The sequence below is a fragment of the Macrobrachium nipponense genome, chromosome 1 (assembly GCF_015104395.2).
Source record: "Macrobrachium nipponense isolate FS-2020 chromosome 1, ASM1510439v2, whole genome shotgun sequence".
NCBI classification, from domain to species: domain Eukaryota; kingdom Metazoa; phylum Arthropoda; class Malacostraca; order Decapoda; family Palaemonidae; genus Macrobrachium; species Macrobrachium nipponense.
The window spans coordinates 60,536,915-60,551,685 of record NC_087200.1 but is presented as its reverse complement, the minus strand read 5'-3'; the positions used below and the strand labels follow the sequence as shown (position 1 = coordinate 60,551,685).

Here is a 14,771-nt window from a genome sequence, read left to right as displayed (position 1 = left end):
AACTGATAAAAGCTACAATCATGAGTATTTTATTGTTGTATTCTACATGAAATTGCGCACATTTTCATATATAATACTTTATGTAACGGATAATTTAAAATGGTGCAAAAATGATGTCAAAGTGACGAAAGAATTTTTGAGATATGTCACTGATACTTTTTAGTGCGATAAGAAATAAATTCGCGCTTGCGCGCCTGCGTAACGATTGTAAACAAAACAACGCCTTGATCCGTGAACTCCCAGCATCCCCCAAGGTGCATGATTCAAAAGTTTTCGGCTGGTAGGCCTAAAAGTATTTTTCCACAAATTTTAAAAAAAACTTTTTTGAGTCGACGTATAATACGTCCAATCGGCATAAGGGAGACATTTTGACTCGACGTTTAATACGTCCAATCGGAGTAAGATGGTTAATATGCAAACCCACTTTTTGTGATAGCCTTGCAGGCCATCTTTCCCCTTCATGTATTAGGAGTTGGCAGCAAGGGTGTTTATACCCCTTTATCACTTACCGGTGGAAACTTCGGAGGTTTGCTCCTGTTTTTTCTCTCCCAGTATTCTTCCTTTTCCTTTGCCCTCTTCACTCGCTTGTTGGGCAAGGAGGAGGGTGTGGTGTTGAAGTTTGGGGATCTCCTCTCGTTTCGAAGGGCAGTCCCCTTTGGTATGGTACGAGGGGAATCTGCTTCTTTATTAATATTGTTTTTCTTTTTATGCAGGCTAGCAGTGAGCGATAGTAGATCAGCAGTAGATGGTTGGATATATTTGTGTTGTTTACCCTAACCCTCGGGACTTTACCTGTGACATGGTAGCATGCTGTGGCATTGGCCCTTGAGTGTGTGTATGGTTCCCCTGCTGTAAATCATATTAAAATGTGCTGTTATCTTGGAGTTTTATCACTGGATACTGATGTCTGTTCTTCACGCTGTAGAAGTCCTGCAGGAGAATGTCTCCACCATTGCCCTTCCCTTCCTTTTCTGAAGCTTGAGGCAGCCTCAGAATCCTGATCGGCTTCCTCTGGCCAAAGAAGGGGAAGGATGCTTCTACTACCCTAACAGTTTCTTGTTGGATGAGCGGTTTGCATGCTCGCCAACCGATACAGTAGTCCCAAGGTCAATTCCCCGCTCTGCCAACATGGAGTCAGAGGAATTTGTTTCTGGTGATTAGAAATTAATTTCTCAATGTGATATGGTTCGAATCCCACAGTAAACTGTCGGTGTCACGTTGCTAGGTAACCAATTGGTTCCTAGCCATGTAAATATATCTAATCCTTCAGCTCAGCCCTTGGAACCCCTTATCCTTCTGCTTCTCTTCTTGTGGGTTAAGAGTAGGACTCGAACTTACTCACACTGATCGGGCATTTGATGCAGTAAACCTACACATCGAGTTTCCTTTCTACTTTCCTATCAAAATCATAAGTGTAATCCCGCTCCTTCCTCTAACAAGGGGAAGAATGAGACTCGGGCAATAAGGCAGGAACATCTCGGATCCTTTTCTTAATGCCTCCTACTCTGAATATTCTGCCATGCCTTTTACAAATGAGTTACATTCCTCAATCATGTTGTAAAGGCCCAGAATGACTTGATTTTGCAGTTCATACACACTGATCAATTTAGGCAGGGCATACTTCGCTCCTTCTACCAGGAGTAGTAGCCAAGGCGTGCTGTACTCCAGTCGTTTCTAGAGACTCACTCAGATTCCTTCCTCCAATAAGTGTCTTCCTATTGTAAAGGACCAAGGGTTTGCATATTGTATAGGAACAAATCACAGTTATTGAAAGTTAATTGTATTTTTCATAACTACAAACCTGAGGTCCTTTACACTAATGCCCACCTTATGCCACCCTCAGTCTGAAACCTGAGCTAAAAGGCAAACTGGCATGTTTACATCCAGACCGGCGGGTCTCCCCACCTACTAGACGGTTGTTACTGCCTAACCACCTTGTTCAAGAATTTTAATGGGTGTATTCCAACTTCGCCGTAAGTAATTCCTATTGCAAAGGACCTCAGGTTTGTATTGTTAGGAAAAATACAATTTACTTTTAAAAATTGTGATTATATGCAAGCTTTAGCATATGACTAAGTGAAGCTAGTCAATAGTAAGAACTTAATAGTTAGATAAACCAGGCACAGCAGGTAATGGTGAGGCTTTATTAATTTTTCCTATTATCATGGAAATTTTTGGGGAATATAAGATACAAGACACCTTACGTTTCATGAAGGCAGTGCAAAATGCAGTTTGTTAACCATTAAGCCCGAGTACCTGTATCTTCGCTTTCATAATACACCTTACGGGTGAATTGGCAGTGAAAGTGATCCTGACAAGACAGTGCAGTTTACTGGTAGTCTTGCGCTCTGTTTAGTGGAGTATACTATGACACTTTACAAGTAGTTTTTGCTCATTGCTTGGTTGAGTCAGTCAACCATCTTTGCTTTTCATTTTGGGATGCTGCTATTTACAAGCTCATATATTCTAGATAAGGGCTGTTGTGCAGAAAAGAGATATTTCCATGTCATCTTCATTGACTGAAGACATTGATGCTTGGAGGTAATACAGTAGTATGGCAGTTGCAGTTACACATTATCAACAAAATAAATGTCACGCATCATGAAGTGAGCTGGAGAGTTACTTGTGAAATACAGCCAGACTAAGGCAAGGATCTCCAGATTTACATGCACTTGAAGATGTAGCTGAGAATTATAAATCCTTAAAGTAGGTATATTTTACTTGATAATAAGCCTGCTTAAGTAAAATTATAGGTTTTGGTAGTGTCCCTCTTCTGAATTTTGTTGCTGTCAGAGCTGTGTGTTAAAGAGCTAAGAACATATATAAAGGAAGTTTAGTAGTCTGACATTGGCATTATCTCTTAGCAGTTCCCTTCATTCTTTAGCTAAACCCAACTCAAAAAACATGCCTGTGCTTCCCCCCAATATCATAATGATATTGTACCTGTCTCCAGAAAGAGCCACAATTTTGTATTGCATCTGTGATTTTCTCTATTCATCAGTATTTTGTGGCATGATTTCCTTTCTATTCTCAGTTGTAAAATCCAGTGTTTTGAAATCTCTGAAGACAGAAAAAGCCTATTGGCATCCCTCTTTGGTTTCTCTGGCTTCTATAGTTCATGAATAATTGAACCCATCTCATCTTGAAGTGGGTAAGCCTCTTATCGCTAATGGGGCAAGTCCCATTAGCACATATTAAGAGGAGGGGTTACCTTTAGATAAGTAAGAGGGAATAATCACATTACAGAACAACCCAAGAATTTTTTTTGTTAACTGAAGTAACTGGCATTAAGGTATCTGTGCCTTTTGGTGTATAAGGGATAAATTTAAAAAAAGTTTGTATTTATAAAAATTATATAATTTGGTATTTTTACAGGACTATACAGTGATTTCTCATACTAATATTGATAAAAACTAATAGATTTGGTATTTTACAGGACTATGCAGTGACTGCTCGTACAAAGTTAATTATCATCATAAACGAAAGGAAGTTACAAAGAAATCTAAATTCAAACATAAAAGAGCAAAAGAAAATAGGAAAAAGCACAAAAAAGACAATGCTGAAGAAGGAGAAAAACCCTCTGTGGAATCAGAAGGAAAAGAATGCATGGAAGAAGATACCAATACAGATGAAAGCATATGGAAGGGTCCTGCATCAGTTGTTGAAGAGAAGAGTAGAGAAGAAGAATTTGAAGAATATTTAGAAGACCTATTTTTATGATGTGGTTTCCTTTCTTTGCTTGGTGGCAGGTCATTAGAAAGTCAATGGAATAAGTTTACAGATTTTACTTCATCCAAGTTTGTTTCATCACAACCCCAGTAATCAAAATATGCCTGTACTCATGTCCTAAATGTTCCCAGGTCCTGTCCTTCACACAGGAGGTAGTAGTCTATGCATGATTTTCTGGATCCTCAAGTGTGCCTCAGCCCATAGCCTCACCTTTTTTCTCCTCATTAGTCACTGAAACAATCTTGTGCATTGTCAACACTTTTTCAGATGCAGCTATCAGCTTACAATTAACTTTTCATCACCTTGAGAATTTAACTTGTTCAAATTGTTTACCGTAGTCCAGTTTTTTATTTTTTGTATATATAATTTCTGGGCTCGACCTGTGTCACCCAGTGAAATGTCCCTTATAGCACTCATTTCTAGGTATAAATAAATGCTAAATATACCAGAGATAAAAGCCATATGGAATGCCAGAGTTACTACCTCCGGCTCGCTCACCCTCATAGGGTGTTGGTATAGCACAGGAGCGAGTGGAAACCACTATCACAGATGCTTTGCCAGTTAGATGTCTCTTTTCAAAATCCCCCTCTAGAGAGGTGCCGTTACAACGTTTACCTTCCGCTCACTACTACTACCTCTGCCAAGAACCCTCATTCCTGAATTAGCACACTTTGTGTTCACACGCACCATTTTCACTGTTTCCAGGAAGTGTTTTTGCGGAGCATCATGTCTTCCCTACACCAAGAAACTTCTTCATCTAAGTTGAGTATTCCATTTATTGTTTTTTGAGCACGATGGGGCAACGATGCATCCAATATTTTGCCCTTATTTTAAGACTCTTGTTCATGGGAGCCAAGCATGATGCTTCTTCCGAGTCAGCCATTTTGGATGCATGGTTGGCCGCGTGCGCGGTTATATCAGAATTTTATTTTGCTGTGTAATTTTGTTCACTGTTTAGCACTTCACTGTATAGGCTACTGTTTTCGTATATTTTACCGTCTCGCACCTGACGAATACTGAGAGCCTTGTTTGTTACGGTTTGATCCTTACGTTATTAGCCTATTATAGGGCCTTTTTCGTTATCAGTCATTCAGGAGCGAGTTGGTTCCCTTACATGCATACGGTGATATGCTTCTTACTACGTTATGTGCGAGTATTGTGGTTTAGGCGTCCTAGGCTAGCCTAGCGGTATGCCAGTTTAGTTTTAAGAGGTGAAGATTCCTCACTCATTCGCAGTGCTCATGCACGTATGTTTCTAGTTTAGTTTTTTTTTTATAATCTTGTATTGCTATATTTGATGAGGTTGGGAGTTCTTCACGATGACCTACCCTAGCCTATCCGACGAGACCTAGGCTAGGTTTTGGAGGGTGGGCTAGGCGGGTTGAGTATGTCCCACCACCCTTAGTGGCTCCTAGTACCGCCAACTCGACCAGGCAGATATGTTTGCTTGGAGGGTGGCCCAGGACTAGAGAGTTCCTTTCTTGTTACGTATGTAGGGGCTAGGCCTATCTTACCTGACCAGATCGGTAGATTCGATTTTGGAGGGTTGAGTTAGGTTCTAGGTGTCCTCTTCGTGACGTCCTTATAGGAGCCATCTTAGCCTACCTGACCAGATCTGTACCGATTTCGGAGGGTTAGGCTGGGATCTTAGTTGGCTGCGGTTTTCTCCCCCCTTTTTTGTCAGTACTTCCAATAACTCCTCATCAATTATTTTATGAATTTTGTTGAGTGTAGCCTGGGCCATTGCTCCCTTTAGGGTGTCAGTCGGCCTACCGTCTTCTGTCCCCTTTAGTAGTAGGCTAGTTAACGGCTTCTCGAGAAGTGGTATTCACTGATCGGTTGCTGTGGCCAGGCGATCACGACTCTTCCACTCTCCTCCAGACACCCCCCCCCTCCCTGTCCCGGACTTGTTCCGGCTCTGCTTTGTTAGCTCGCTGCCCAAGTAATACTACTGATGAACAACAGCTAGAGCGTAGAGCACGGTCCTGGGGATTAGTCGGAGGAAATTGGGGGATTAGTAGATTATGTAATCTCTGTTGGTATATCTCCGGGCCTGTGTTTATTCCGGTGAGGTGTGGTCTACCATCACACCTGCCAGGAGGCTATACGCCGGAGTTTACGTACCACTGTTCCGCCGCTCTGTTTTCCGTACTTCTCTAGTGTTATCGCTGCTTCTCCACTCCATTGGGGGCGGAACTAGGCTTAGAGATGCGTTTCTAATTGACTTGGAACTGCTACTCTTCTCCGGTGCAGTCAGATTCAGGCTTAGGTTTTACCTATTTTCCCTGTTCTGCTCGTATCAGGCCAACCCCGCCCGTTATAGCTACGTATTGAGATAACGAGATTACGGATTCCGGAGCAGGCGGAGACATTCAGAGCTCAATGTTAAGAAAATTTATTATGTATAACTGGGCGACATTTATTAGTTTATAATTTATTTTCTGGGCTTGGCCATGTCGCTCCGTGAAATAGGTTCCTTTAGCACTATTTCTAAGGTAAAATAATGTTATAATACCAGAGAACCGCTAAATTTGAAATGCCAGAATATTCTGGCTCGCTCACCTTTATTAAAAGGCGTCGGTATGGTTTCTGGGGCGAGTGAAACCACTACCATGGGTCCTTCTCCAATTAGCCTCTCCTACATCAAAAATCCTCAAGAATAGGGGAGCCGACCTACGGCTCACTACCTGCTACCGTGTAGCTAGCGCCTGTGACGTCATTCCTTTGATGGCACTACTACACTGCACACGTGTTTTCTTTTGCTGTGTTGTGTTTCTCGCTTTTTGGAATTTTACTTCGCCATGGATCGTCAATCTGCCCTTTTATTAGCCTGTGTTAGTATGTCTCCAGGCCTGTGTTTATTCCGGCGAAACCTGATTTGATTATCTCTTAAAGGTTGATCTGATGCTCAAGGCCTCCTCGCTGACGACCCTTAAGGCCTGGGTAGGGGGGTATGGGAGGAACGTTGGATCCGGCCAACCCTACGTGCTGTCGGAGGAGATGTGTTTCCTCCTCTACCCAAACGCTAAGGTTTCGGCAGCAGTGGCGGCTCCCATTATAGAGCGGATCTGCCAAGAGACCCAAGCCCCTCCGGAGGACCAAGAGGGCTTGTGCGATGATATGGCGGAGGAGGTGGTGGCCATCAGCCTGCATCGAGAGCCCATAGCCATCGAGGACCAGGAGGAAGGTAGGGAGGTAAGTGAGGCAGGTAATCATGGGGCTAACATTCTCTCCTTCAACCCAACTCCTTCTTCTTTTCAGGGCTTCTCTGGGAAGTCCACGACCTTTGGGAATAGGTCGGGCTCAGTAATCCCCAAGGTGAAAACCTTGAAGACAAAGTCTCCTGCCGAAGGCGGTTAGACCAGCCAAGCCTTCTCTGGCAGGCTCCGCCAGGTCATCGATGTCCATCCTGTCTCTGGCCCAAAGATTGCAAACCCAGGAGGAATTGGTGGCTGGATTTATCCAGTCCGGAAGCACACCGCAGTCCTTTGCGGTGCTGGACGCATCCAAGCTCCCACACCATTTGAGAATAGCAACCCATGTCGGTTGGCTCTACATGCTCCATTTTCAGAGGGCAGGCTTACAATTGAGGGTTGCGGAACCCGACCCGTGGAAGACATGAGTTTTTCCCGCCGGGCCTACAATTCCCCTTCCCGGGCTACGCTAGGCTAGCCGAGGAAGCGTTTGTCAGGGTAGACAAGGTCCCGAAAGAGACAGTGGATCTACCCTAGAGATCAGGCTCAGTCGGCATGGGTCCGCACCCTTACAGAATGGGAGTGCGTCAACACCAAGTTGACGCCTCACAAAGGTTGCTTTACCATGTTTGTAGCACCAGATAACATCCCGACACCTTGCACATCGAAGATCGCAGAATTGACACTGCAAGCCGGAATGGAGGATAAACTCATGCCTCAGCTAAAAGAGACGGAGGCTACCTCTTTGCTTTTTCCCGGAGATCTGGAGTGTTGGGTTGGCGCTCCGGCAACGTTCACAGTGGGCAAACTCGACCCGGAGTGTGCCTCCACACAATTCAGTGAACGTTTGCCTAGAATTCCAGATACCATGATAAAGTTGGAATTCGAAGCAAGATGTAGGCTGAGCAGGTCAATTAACTAGTCACCACTGCAGAGTTGACAGCTTCTGTCTTTGCAGAGGAGCCTCTATTCCGGGTCCTGACAAAGTCGCTGCTTCAGGCTTATCAATCGGACCTGTATGATTTCATAGTGGCTAGACGAGACTGCAGGAAGCATGTCTTTGCTAATGCCTCCATCAGGCCTGAGCCTAACAAGCCCATAAAGGCATTGATCGGGGGGGGGGGCAACCTCTTTCCTGAGGACGTGGTTAACAGCGTCCTCAGCGAGGCGGATAGGGCTAACCAGAACCTTCGTGTCCGCTGGGGACTTCCCTTCCAAAGGAAGTTCGAGACCCCCGGACCACAAGCCAAAAGTAGGAAGAGGCCTAGGAAGTATCAGCCTTTCCAGACCTCTCAGCCTCAACAGTGGTACAGGCAGTTCCTGTCTCCCAAATGAGTAAGCCTTCGACATCTAAGGCACAACCACAAAAGCAGTTTGTTCTGCTGCAGTCAACCGATTCTACAGCCCTCGAGTTCGGCTGCCCTTGTGACTTCCCCAGCCTTCAACCCCTCCTTTGAAACACAAGGGGCGTTTCGAGGCTATAATAGGCACGCAAGGGGTAGCAGAGCAAGAGGTGCTTACCGGCAGAGAGCTGGCTCTAGAGTTCTCTCAAGAGGCAGAGGCTTCAGACGAGGCAGAGGAAGTAAGACCTCAACCAGTCAATGAGTCTCTCCAGGTAGGCGGGAGACTGTACCTCTCCCGGGACCATTGGACCTTCAGTACATGGGCCCACAGTATTGTATCGAAAGGTCTGGGGTGGAGATGGAAAAAAGGGCCTCCTCCACCAGTCAGTTTCCATCAGATTCCAACGACAGACCTTCTAGACTATGCCAAAGACCTTCAAAAGAAGGCAATAAAGAAAGTCATTCACCTGAAATTTCAAGGACGTTTGTTCAGTGTACCGAAGAAGGACTCGGACAAATGAAGAGTGATTCTGGACTTGTCCCGTCTCAACTCATACATTCAATGCAACAAGTTCCGCTTGCTAACCGTCTCGCAGGTGCAGACCTTACTTCCCCGTGGGATCGTCACCACCTCTATCGATCTTACAGACGCTTACTATCATGTACCGATAGCAAGAAACTTCTCTCCATACCTAGGCTTCAAACTAGGAAAACAAGCTTACTCGTTCAGAGTCATGCCATTCGGGCTCAACATAGCGCCCAAAATATTCACCAAACTAGGATAGACAGTAGTGCAGGAGCTAAGAGCTCAGGGGGTGATGTTAGTAGCTTACCTAGACGACTGGCTCATTTGGGCAACCAACGACGAGGAATGTCGCAAGGCAACAGCCAAAGTAATAAAATTCCTAGACTACCTGGGTTTCCAGATAAACAAGGAAAAGTCCTGTCTCATTCCAGCGGCTCGCTTTCAATGGTTGGGAATTCAATGGGACCTAACCACACACAAACTATCTCTTCCGCCAAAGAAGTGCAGAAAGATAGCAAAAGCTACAAACGGGCTTCTCGTCGTACCCAAGAGAGAATCTTAGGTTCACTTCAGTTTGCTTCAATAACAGATGTTCTGTTGAAAGCCAGACTGAAGGATATCAATCAGGTATGGCGGAAAAGAGCCAATAACAAGTTCAGAGACAAAATATCCTTGATTCCGCCAATACTAAGGAAAAGACTCCACCCATGGACGGAAGCCATAGTCTTTCCAAATCGGTGCCACTACAATTTTACCCCGCCGTCTCTGATAGTCCACACAGATGCCTCTCTGAGCGGATGGGGGGCTACTCTCAGTACAAGAAGGTTCAAGGAACATGGTGGACAACATTCCGCCAGTTCCACATCAACGTACTAGAGGCAATGGCCATTTTTCTGACCCTGAAACGACTAGCTCCAGCCAGGAACATTCATATCAGACTAGTCTCGGACAGCGCAGTGATAGTTTATTGCATAAACAGAGGAGGCCTAAGTCAAGCCAAATAAATCATGTGATGATTGCAATCTTTTCGTTGGCAAGGAAACATCATTGGCACCTGTCAGCCACTCACCTGGCAGGAGTACGGAATGTCATTGTGGACTCACTGTCCAGGACAACTCCGCTGGAGTCGGAGTGGTCCTTGGACACAAAATCATTCAATTGGATTTGCCAACAAATCCCGGGCCTTCAGGTAGACCTGTTCGCCAAGGAGTCCAATCACAAACTTCCGTGTTATGTGGCTCCCAATGTGGATCCTCTGGCTCATGCCATAGATGCGATGTCCATAGACTGGAACAATTGGCAGAAGATTTACCTATTTCTGCCAATAAACCTCTTGCTGAAAGTTCTACACAAACTCAGATCTTTCAGAGGACAGATAGCATTGTTAGCACCCAACTGACTGAAGAGCAATTAGTTTCCTCTTCTACTAGAGTTGAAACTCCGTCCCAGATGGATTCCCAACTCAAAACTGACTCAAATAGTACAAACTCAGACTGTGTCAGCTTCCTTAAGAATTCTGAATGCCCTAACTTTATGGACTTCATGAAGTTTACGGCACAGAAGGATGCTAGTATTGACCCACTAAACACCCTGTTCGTGGAGTCAGACAAAAGAGAATCAACACCCAGGCAGTATGATTCGGCAGTAAGGAAGCTAGCCATCTTTCTAAAAGAATTGAATGTCCAAAATATGACTACGAATCTGACAATTTCTTTTTTTAGAACTCTTCGAAAAAGGCCTAGCTGCTAGTACCATTACTACGACTAAATCTGCCTTGAGGAAGATATTTCAGTTTGGCTTTAATATTGATTTAACAGATTCGTACTTCTCGTCTATCCCTAGAGGCTCGTCTGAGACCGGTAGACCGCCCTCACACGGTCTCCTGGTTTTTAAATGATGTACTCAGGTTGGCTTCAGATACTGATAACGAATCATGCTCATATATAACCCTTCTCAAGAAAACATTATTTTTAATGAGTCTGACCTCAGGCGCCAGAATATCTGAACTGTCGGCTCTCTCTAGAGAACCAAATCATATTGATTTCCTTCTGTCAGGAGAAGTTCTGCTCTCTCCAGATCGGAAATTCTTAGCAAAGAATGAAGACCCACAAAACAGGTGGTCTCCATGGAAGACTGTCCCTCTTCCACAGGACCCATCATTATGTCCTATTATTACATTAAAATCTTATCTAGGCAGAACTTCTAAAAAGTCTTCAGGTCCTCTTTTTATTAGAGAGAATGGTGGAACCATTTCCTTGAAGGCCATCAGACAACAAATTCTTTATTTTATTAAACAAGCCAATCTGGATTCAGTCCCTCATGTCCATGATATCCGGGCAGTGGCTACCTCAGTTAATTATTTTCATCATATGAACTTCGAGGATCTTAAAAAATATACCGGTTGGAAATCCCCGACAGCATTTAAACGCCACTATCTGAAAACTCTGGAGGCCCTTAAATATTCGGCAGTGGCTGCAGGAAACATTGTCTCCCCTGATATGACCTAGTTATGTAATTCTAAATCTGTATTTTATTATTTTGCTATTAATTATCTTTTGGTACTCACTCTCACCTTCCTGCCTCGCTTGTAATCCCTGCCTTTCTGCCTTTTATTCCAGACTGGATTGATCATCAACCCACTCCTGTACATGTACATAGTTCATTAACCCTCTTACGCCGAAGCCCTAAAAATCAAAACCTCTCCTGTATGCCGGGCCAGGTTTGGAGTGAGCGCGGAAGCGGAAAAAATAATTTTTTCAAAAAATCACAGCGCTCTTAGTTTTGAAGATTAAGAGTTCATTTTTTGCTCCTTTTTTTGTCATTGCCTGAAGTTTAGTATGCAATGATCATAAATGAAAAAAAATATCATTATCATATGTAAATGCGATATATGGTGGCGAGAAAAAAAAATTCATACATAATTGTATTCAAATCGCGCTGTGCGAAATAGGGTTAAAGCTAACGAGTTACTTTTTTTTCGTTGTATTGTACACTAAATTGCGATCATTTTTATATATAATACATTTTAAAACGATAAAAGCAACACCGGGAAAATATTATCACAAAATGATGCACGAATTCGTAAGGCGCAGACGTAAAAAAATGGGTTTTTTTTAAATTCACTATAAATCTACATATTGTTCTAGAGACTTCCAATTTCTTTCAAAATGAAGACAAATGATTGAATATTACGATACTGTAAGAGTTTTAGATTAGAATTGCAGATTTCGACCATTTTAGACAAGTTAAATTTGACCGAATGTCGAAATTTTTATATATATATTTTTTTATATGCAAATATTTCAAAAATGAGAAAAGCTACAACCTTCCATTATTTTTTGTTGTATTCTTCTTGAATTTGCACACATTTTCATATATGAAACTCTATAAAACGGCTAACATGAAAAGGAGCAAATACTAGGATAATGCGACGTACTCATTTCGGAGATTTTCGGCTGCGAATTGGCACGTAGGGAAAGAAAGTTTTTTAAAAATTCACCATAAATCTAAATATTGTGCTAGACACTTTGAATTTGTTTCAAAATGAAGATAAATGACTGTATATTACTAGATTGTAAGAGTTTTAGCTTACAATTGCGTTTTTCAACTATTTCGGTAGTGTCAAAGTCCCGATTTATATGCAAATATTTCGAAAAAGTGAAAAGCTACAACCTTCAATCATTTATTGTTGTATTCTACATGAAATTGCGCACATTTTCATATATAAAACTTTTTGAAATGGCTAATTTTAAATGGTGCAAACATTTTGACAATCGCACGAAAAAATTTCAGATTTTTTCGGAAGAGTTACCGCGCAGACGTAAGGAAAATGTTTTTTTTTTTTTTCATAAATGCACCATAAATCAAAATATTGTGCTAGAGACTTCCAATTCGTTGCAAAATGAAGGTAAATGATTGAATATTACTAGAATATAAGCGTTTTAGCTTACAATTGCGTTTTTCGACCATTTCGGTAGAGTCAAAGTTGACCGAAGGTTGAAATTTTTGCACTTATCGTTATTTATATGAAAATATTTCAAAACTGATAAAAGCTACAACCATGGGTTCTTTTTAGTTGTATTGTGCATGGAATTGCGCACATTTCCATATATAAAACTTTATGTAACGGCAAATTTAAAATGGTGCAAACATTAGGACAATCGCACGAAAAAATTTATCGGAAGAGTTACCGCGCAGACGTAAGGAAAAAGTTTTTTCATAAATTCACCATAAATCGAAATATTGTGCTAGAGACTTCCAATTTGTTGCAAAATGAAGGCAAATGATTGAATATTACTAGAATATAAGAGTTTTAGTTTACAATTGCGTTTTTCGACCATTTCGGTAGAGTCAAAGTTGACCGAAGGTTGAAATTTTGGCACTTATCGTTATTTATATGAAAATATTTCAAAACTGATAAAAGCTACAAATATGAGTATTTTTTGTTGTATTCTACATGAAATTGTGCACATTCTCATGTATAATACTCCATGTAATGGATAATTTAAAATGGTGCAAAAATTATGTCAAAGTGATGAAATAATTTTTGAGATGTGTCACTGATACTTTTTAGTGTGATAAGAAAGAAATTCGTGCTTGCGCCCCTGCGTGACTATTGTAAACAAAACAACACCTTGATCCGTGAACTCCCAGCATCCCCCAAGGCGCGTGATTCAAAAGTTTTCGGCTGGTAGGCCTATAAGTATTTTTCCGCAAATTTTAAAAAAAACTTTTTTGAGTCGACGTATGATACGTCCAATCGGCATACGGGAGACATTTTGACTCGACGTTTAATACGTCCAATCGGCGTAAGAGGGTTAATATGTTTGTTTTTATGTTCATTACCTGTTGCATTTTCCTAGTGATAGTATGGATTTGGTCATATTAGGTGCTTTTTACCATTTGTAATTTGTTATCCTTACCTTGGTTATTTTAAGGAATTTTTATTTTCCTTTCATATAAATTTTTGTTTACATTTTATTTCCAAGCTTGTATGGCCAATTTTCTGTTACTATTTCAATGGGCGACACAGGTCGAGCCCAGAAAAGGGATTTTGACAAAAGAAAAATCTATTTCTGGGGGAAGACCTGTGTCGCCCAGTGAACCCATCCCTCTCTTTTTCCTTTTCCCCACCCTTTAGCTGGCCCAAGCTTGGGTGCGTATTTCAGGAATGAGGGTTCTCGGCAGAAGTAGTAGTAGCGAGCGGAAGGTAGACATTGTAACTGCACCTCTCTAGAGGGGGATTTTGAGAGAGGAGACATTTAACTGGCAAAGCATCTGTGATAGTGGTTTCCACTCGTTCCTGTGCTATACCGACACCCTATAAGGGTGAGCGAGCCGGAGGTAGTAACTCTGGCATTCCATATGGCTTTTTTCTCTGGTATATTTAGCATTTATTTATACAGGCAGTCCCCGGGTTACGACGGGGGTTCCGTTCTTGAGACGCGTCGTAAGCCGGAACGACGCTTGGAAATATGTCTTAAACTAATAAAAAGTTATACCTTACTTGTAATCTTTGGTTACACTACATGTTGTTTCCTGTAGTTTTATGTACAACCTGGAGTTATTTTCATAAAAGAATGCTGGTTCTTGAAGGTAAAAACTATTGTAATCCTCTGGTGACACTACATTCTTGAAGTTTTATGTACAACCTGGAGTGATTTTGCCAAATCTTGAGGGCTACAAGAACAGCTGATTACTATTTACGTATCATATAGACTAATTAAAGTAAACGTATCTTTAAATAGGCTTATATATTAGTATCAACAAAACATTTCCTGCTATGAGTCAGAGGCCGTTTAATGAAACGAACACTTCTCTGTCCTATCTGTTCAGAAAATAAATGTTACGTCAATCCCCGAGACGGTGACCATTGTTGCCAAGGCGTCTCTCTCTCTCTCTCTCTCTCTCTGATCAAATTACACTGGAACTTTGACATGATTGCCCTAATATACGAATGTTTTGAGATACAACAGAAAA

General features: G+C 42.1%; 1 protein-coding gene across 1 annotated transcript in view; it reads left to right on the top strand.

Moving 5' to 3' along the window:
- LOC135219342 (protein FRA10AC1 homolog) overlaps positions 1-14,292 on the top strand; it is a gene marked incomplete in the record, with an annotated part of 130,298 nt that extends 116,006 nt beyond the window's left edge. The window contains 1 exon segment of the mRNA XM_064256018.1: positions 3,437-14,292. Coding sequence (XP_064112088.1) covers positions 3,437-3,720 — 284 coding nt within the window.
- Positions 14,293-14,771: the final 479 nt, after the last annotated feature.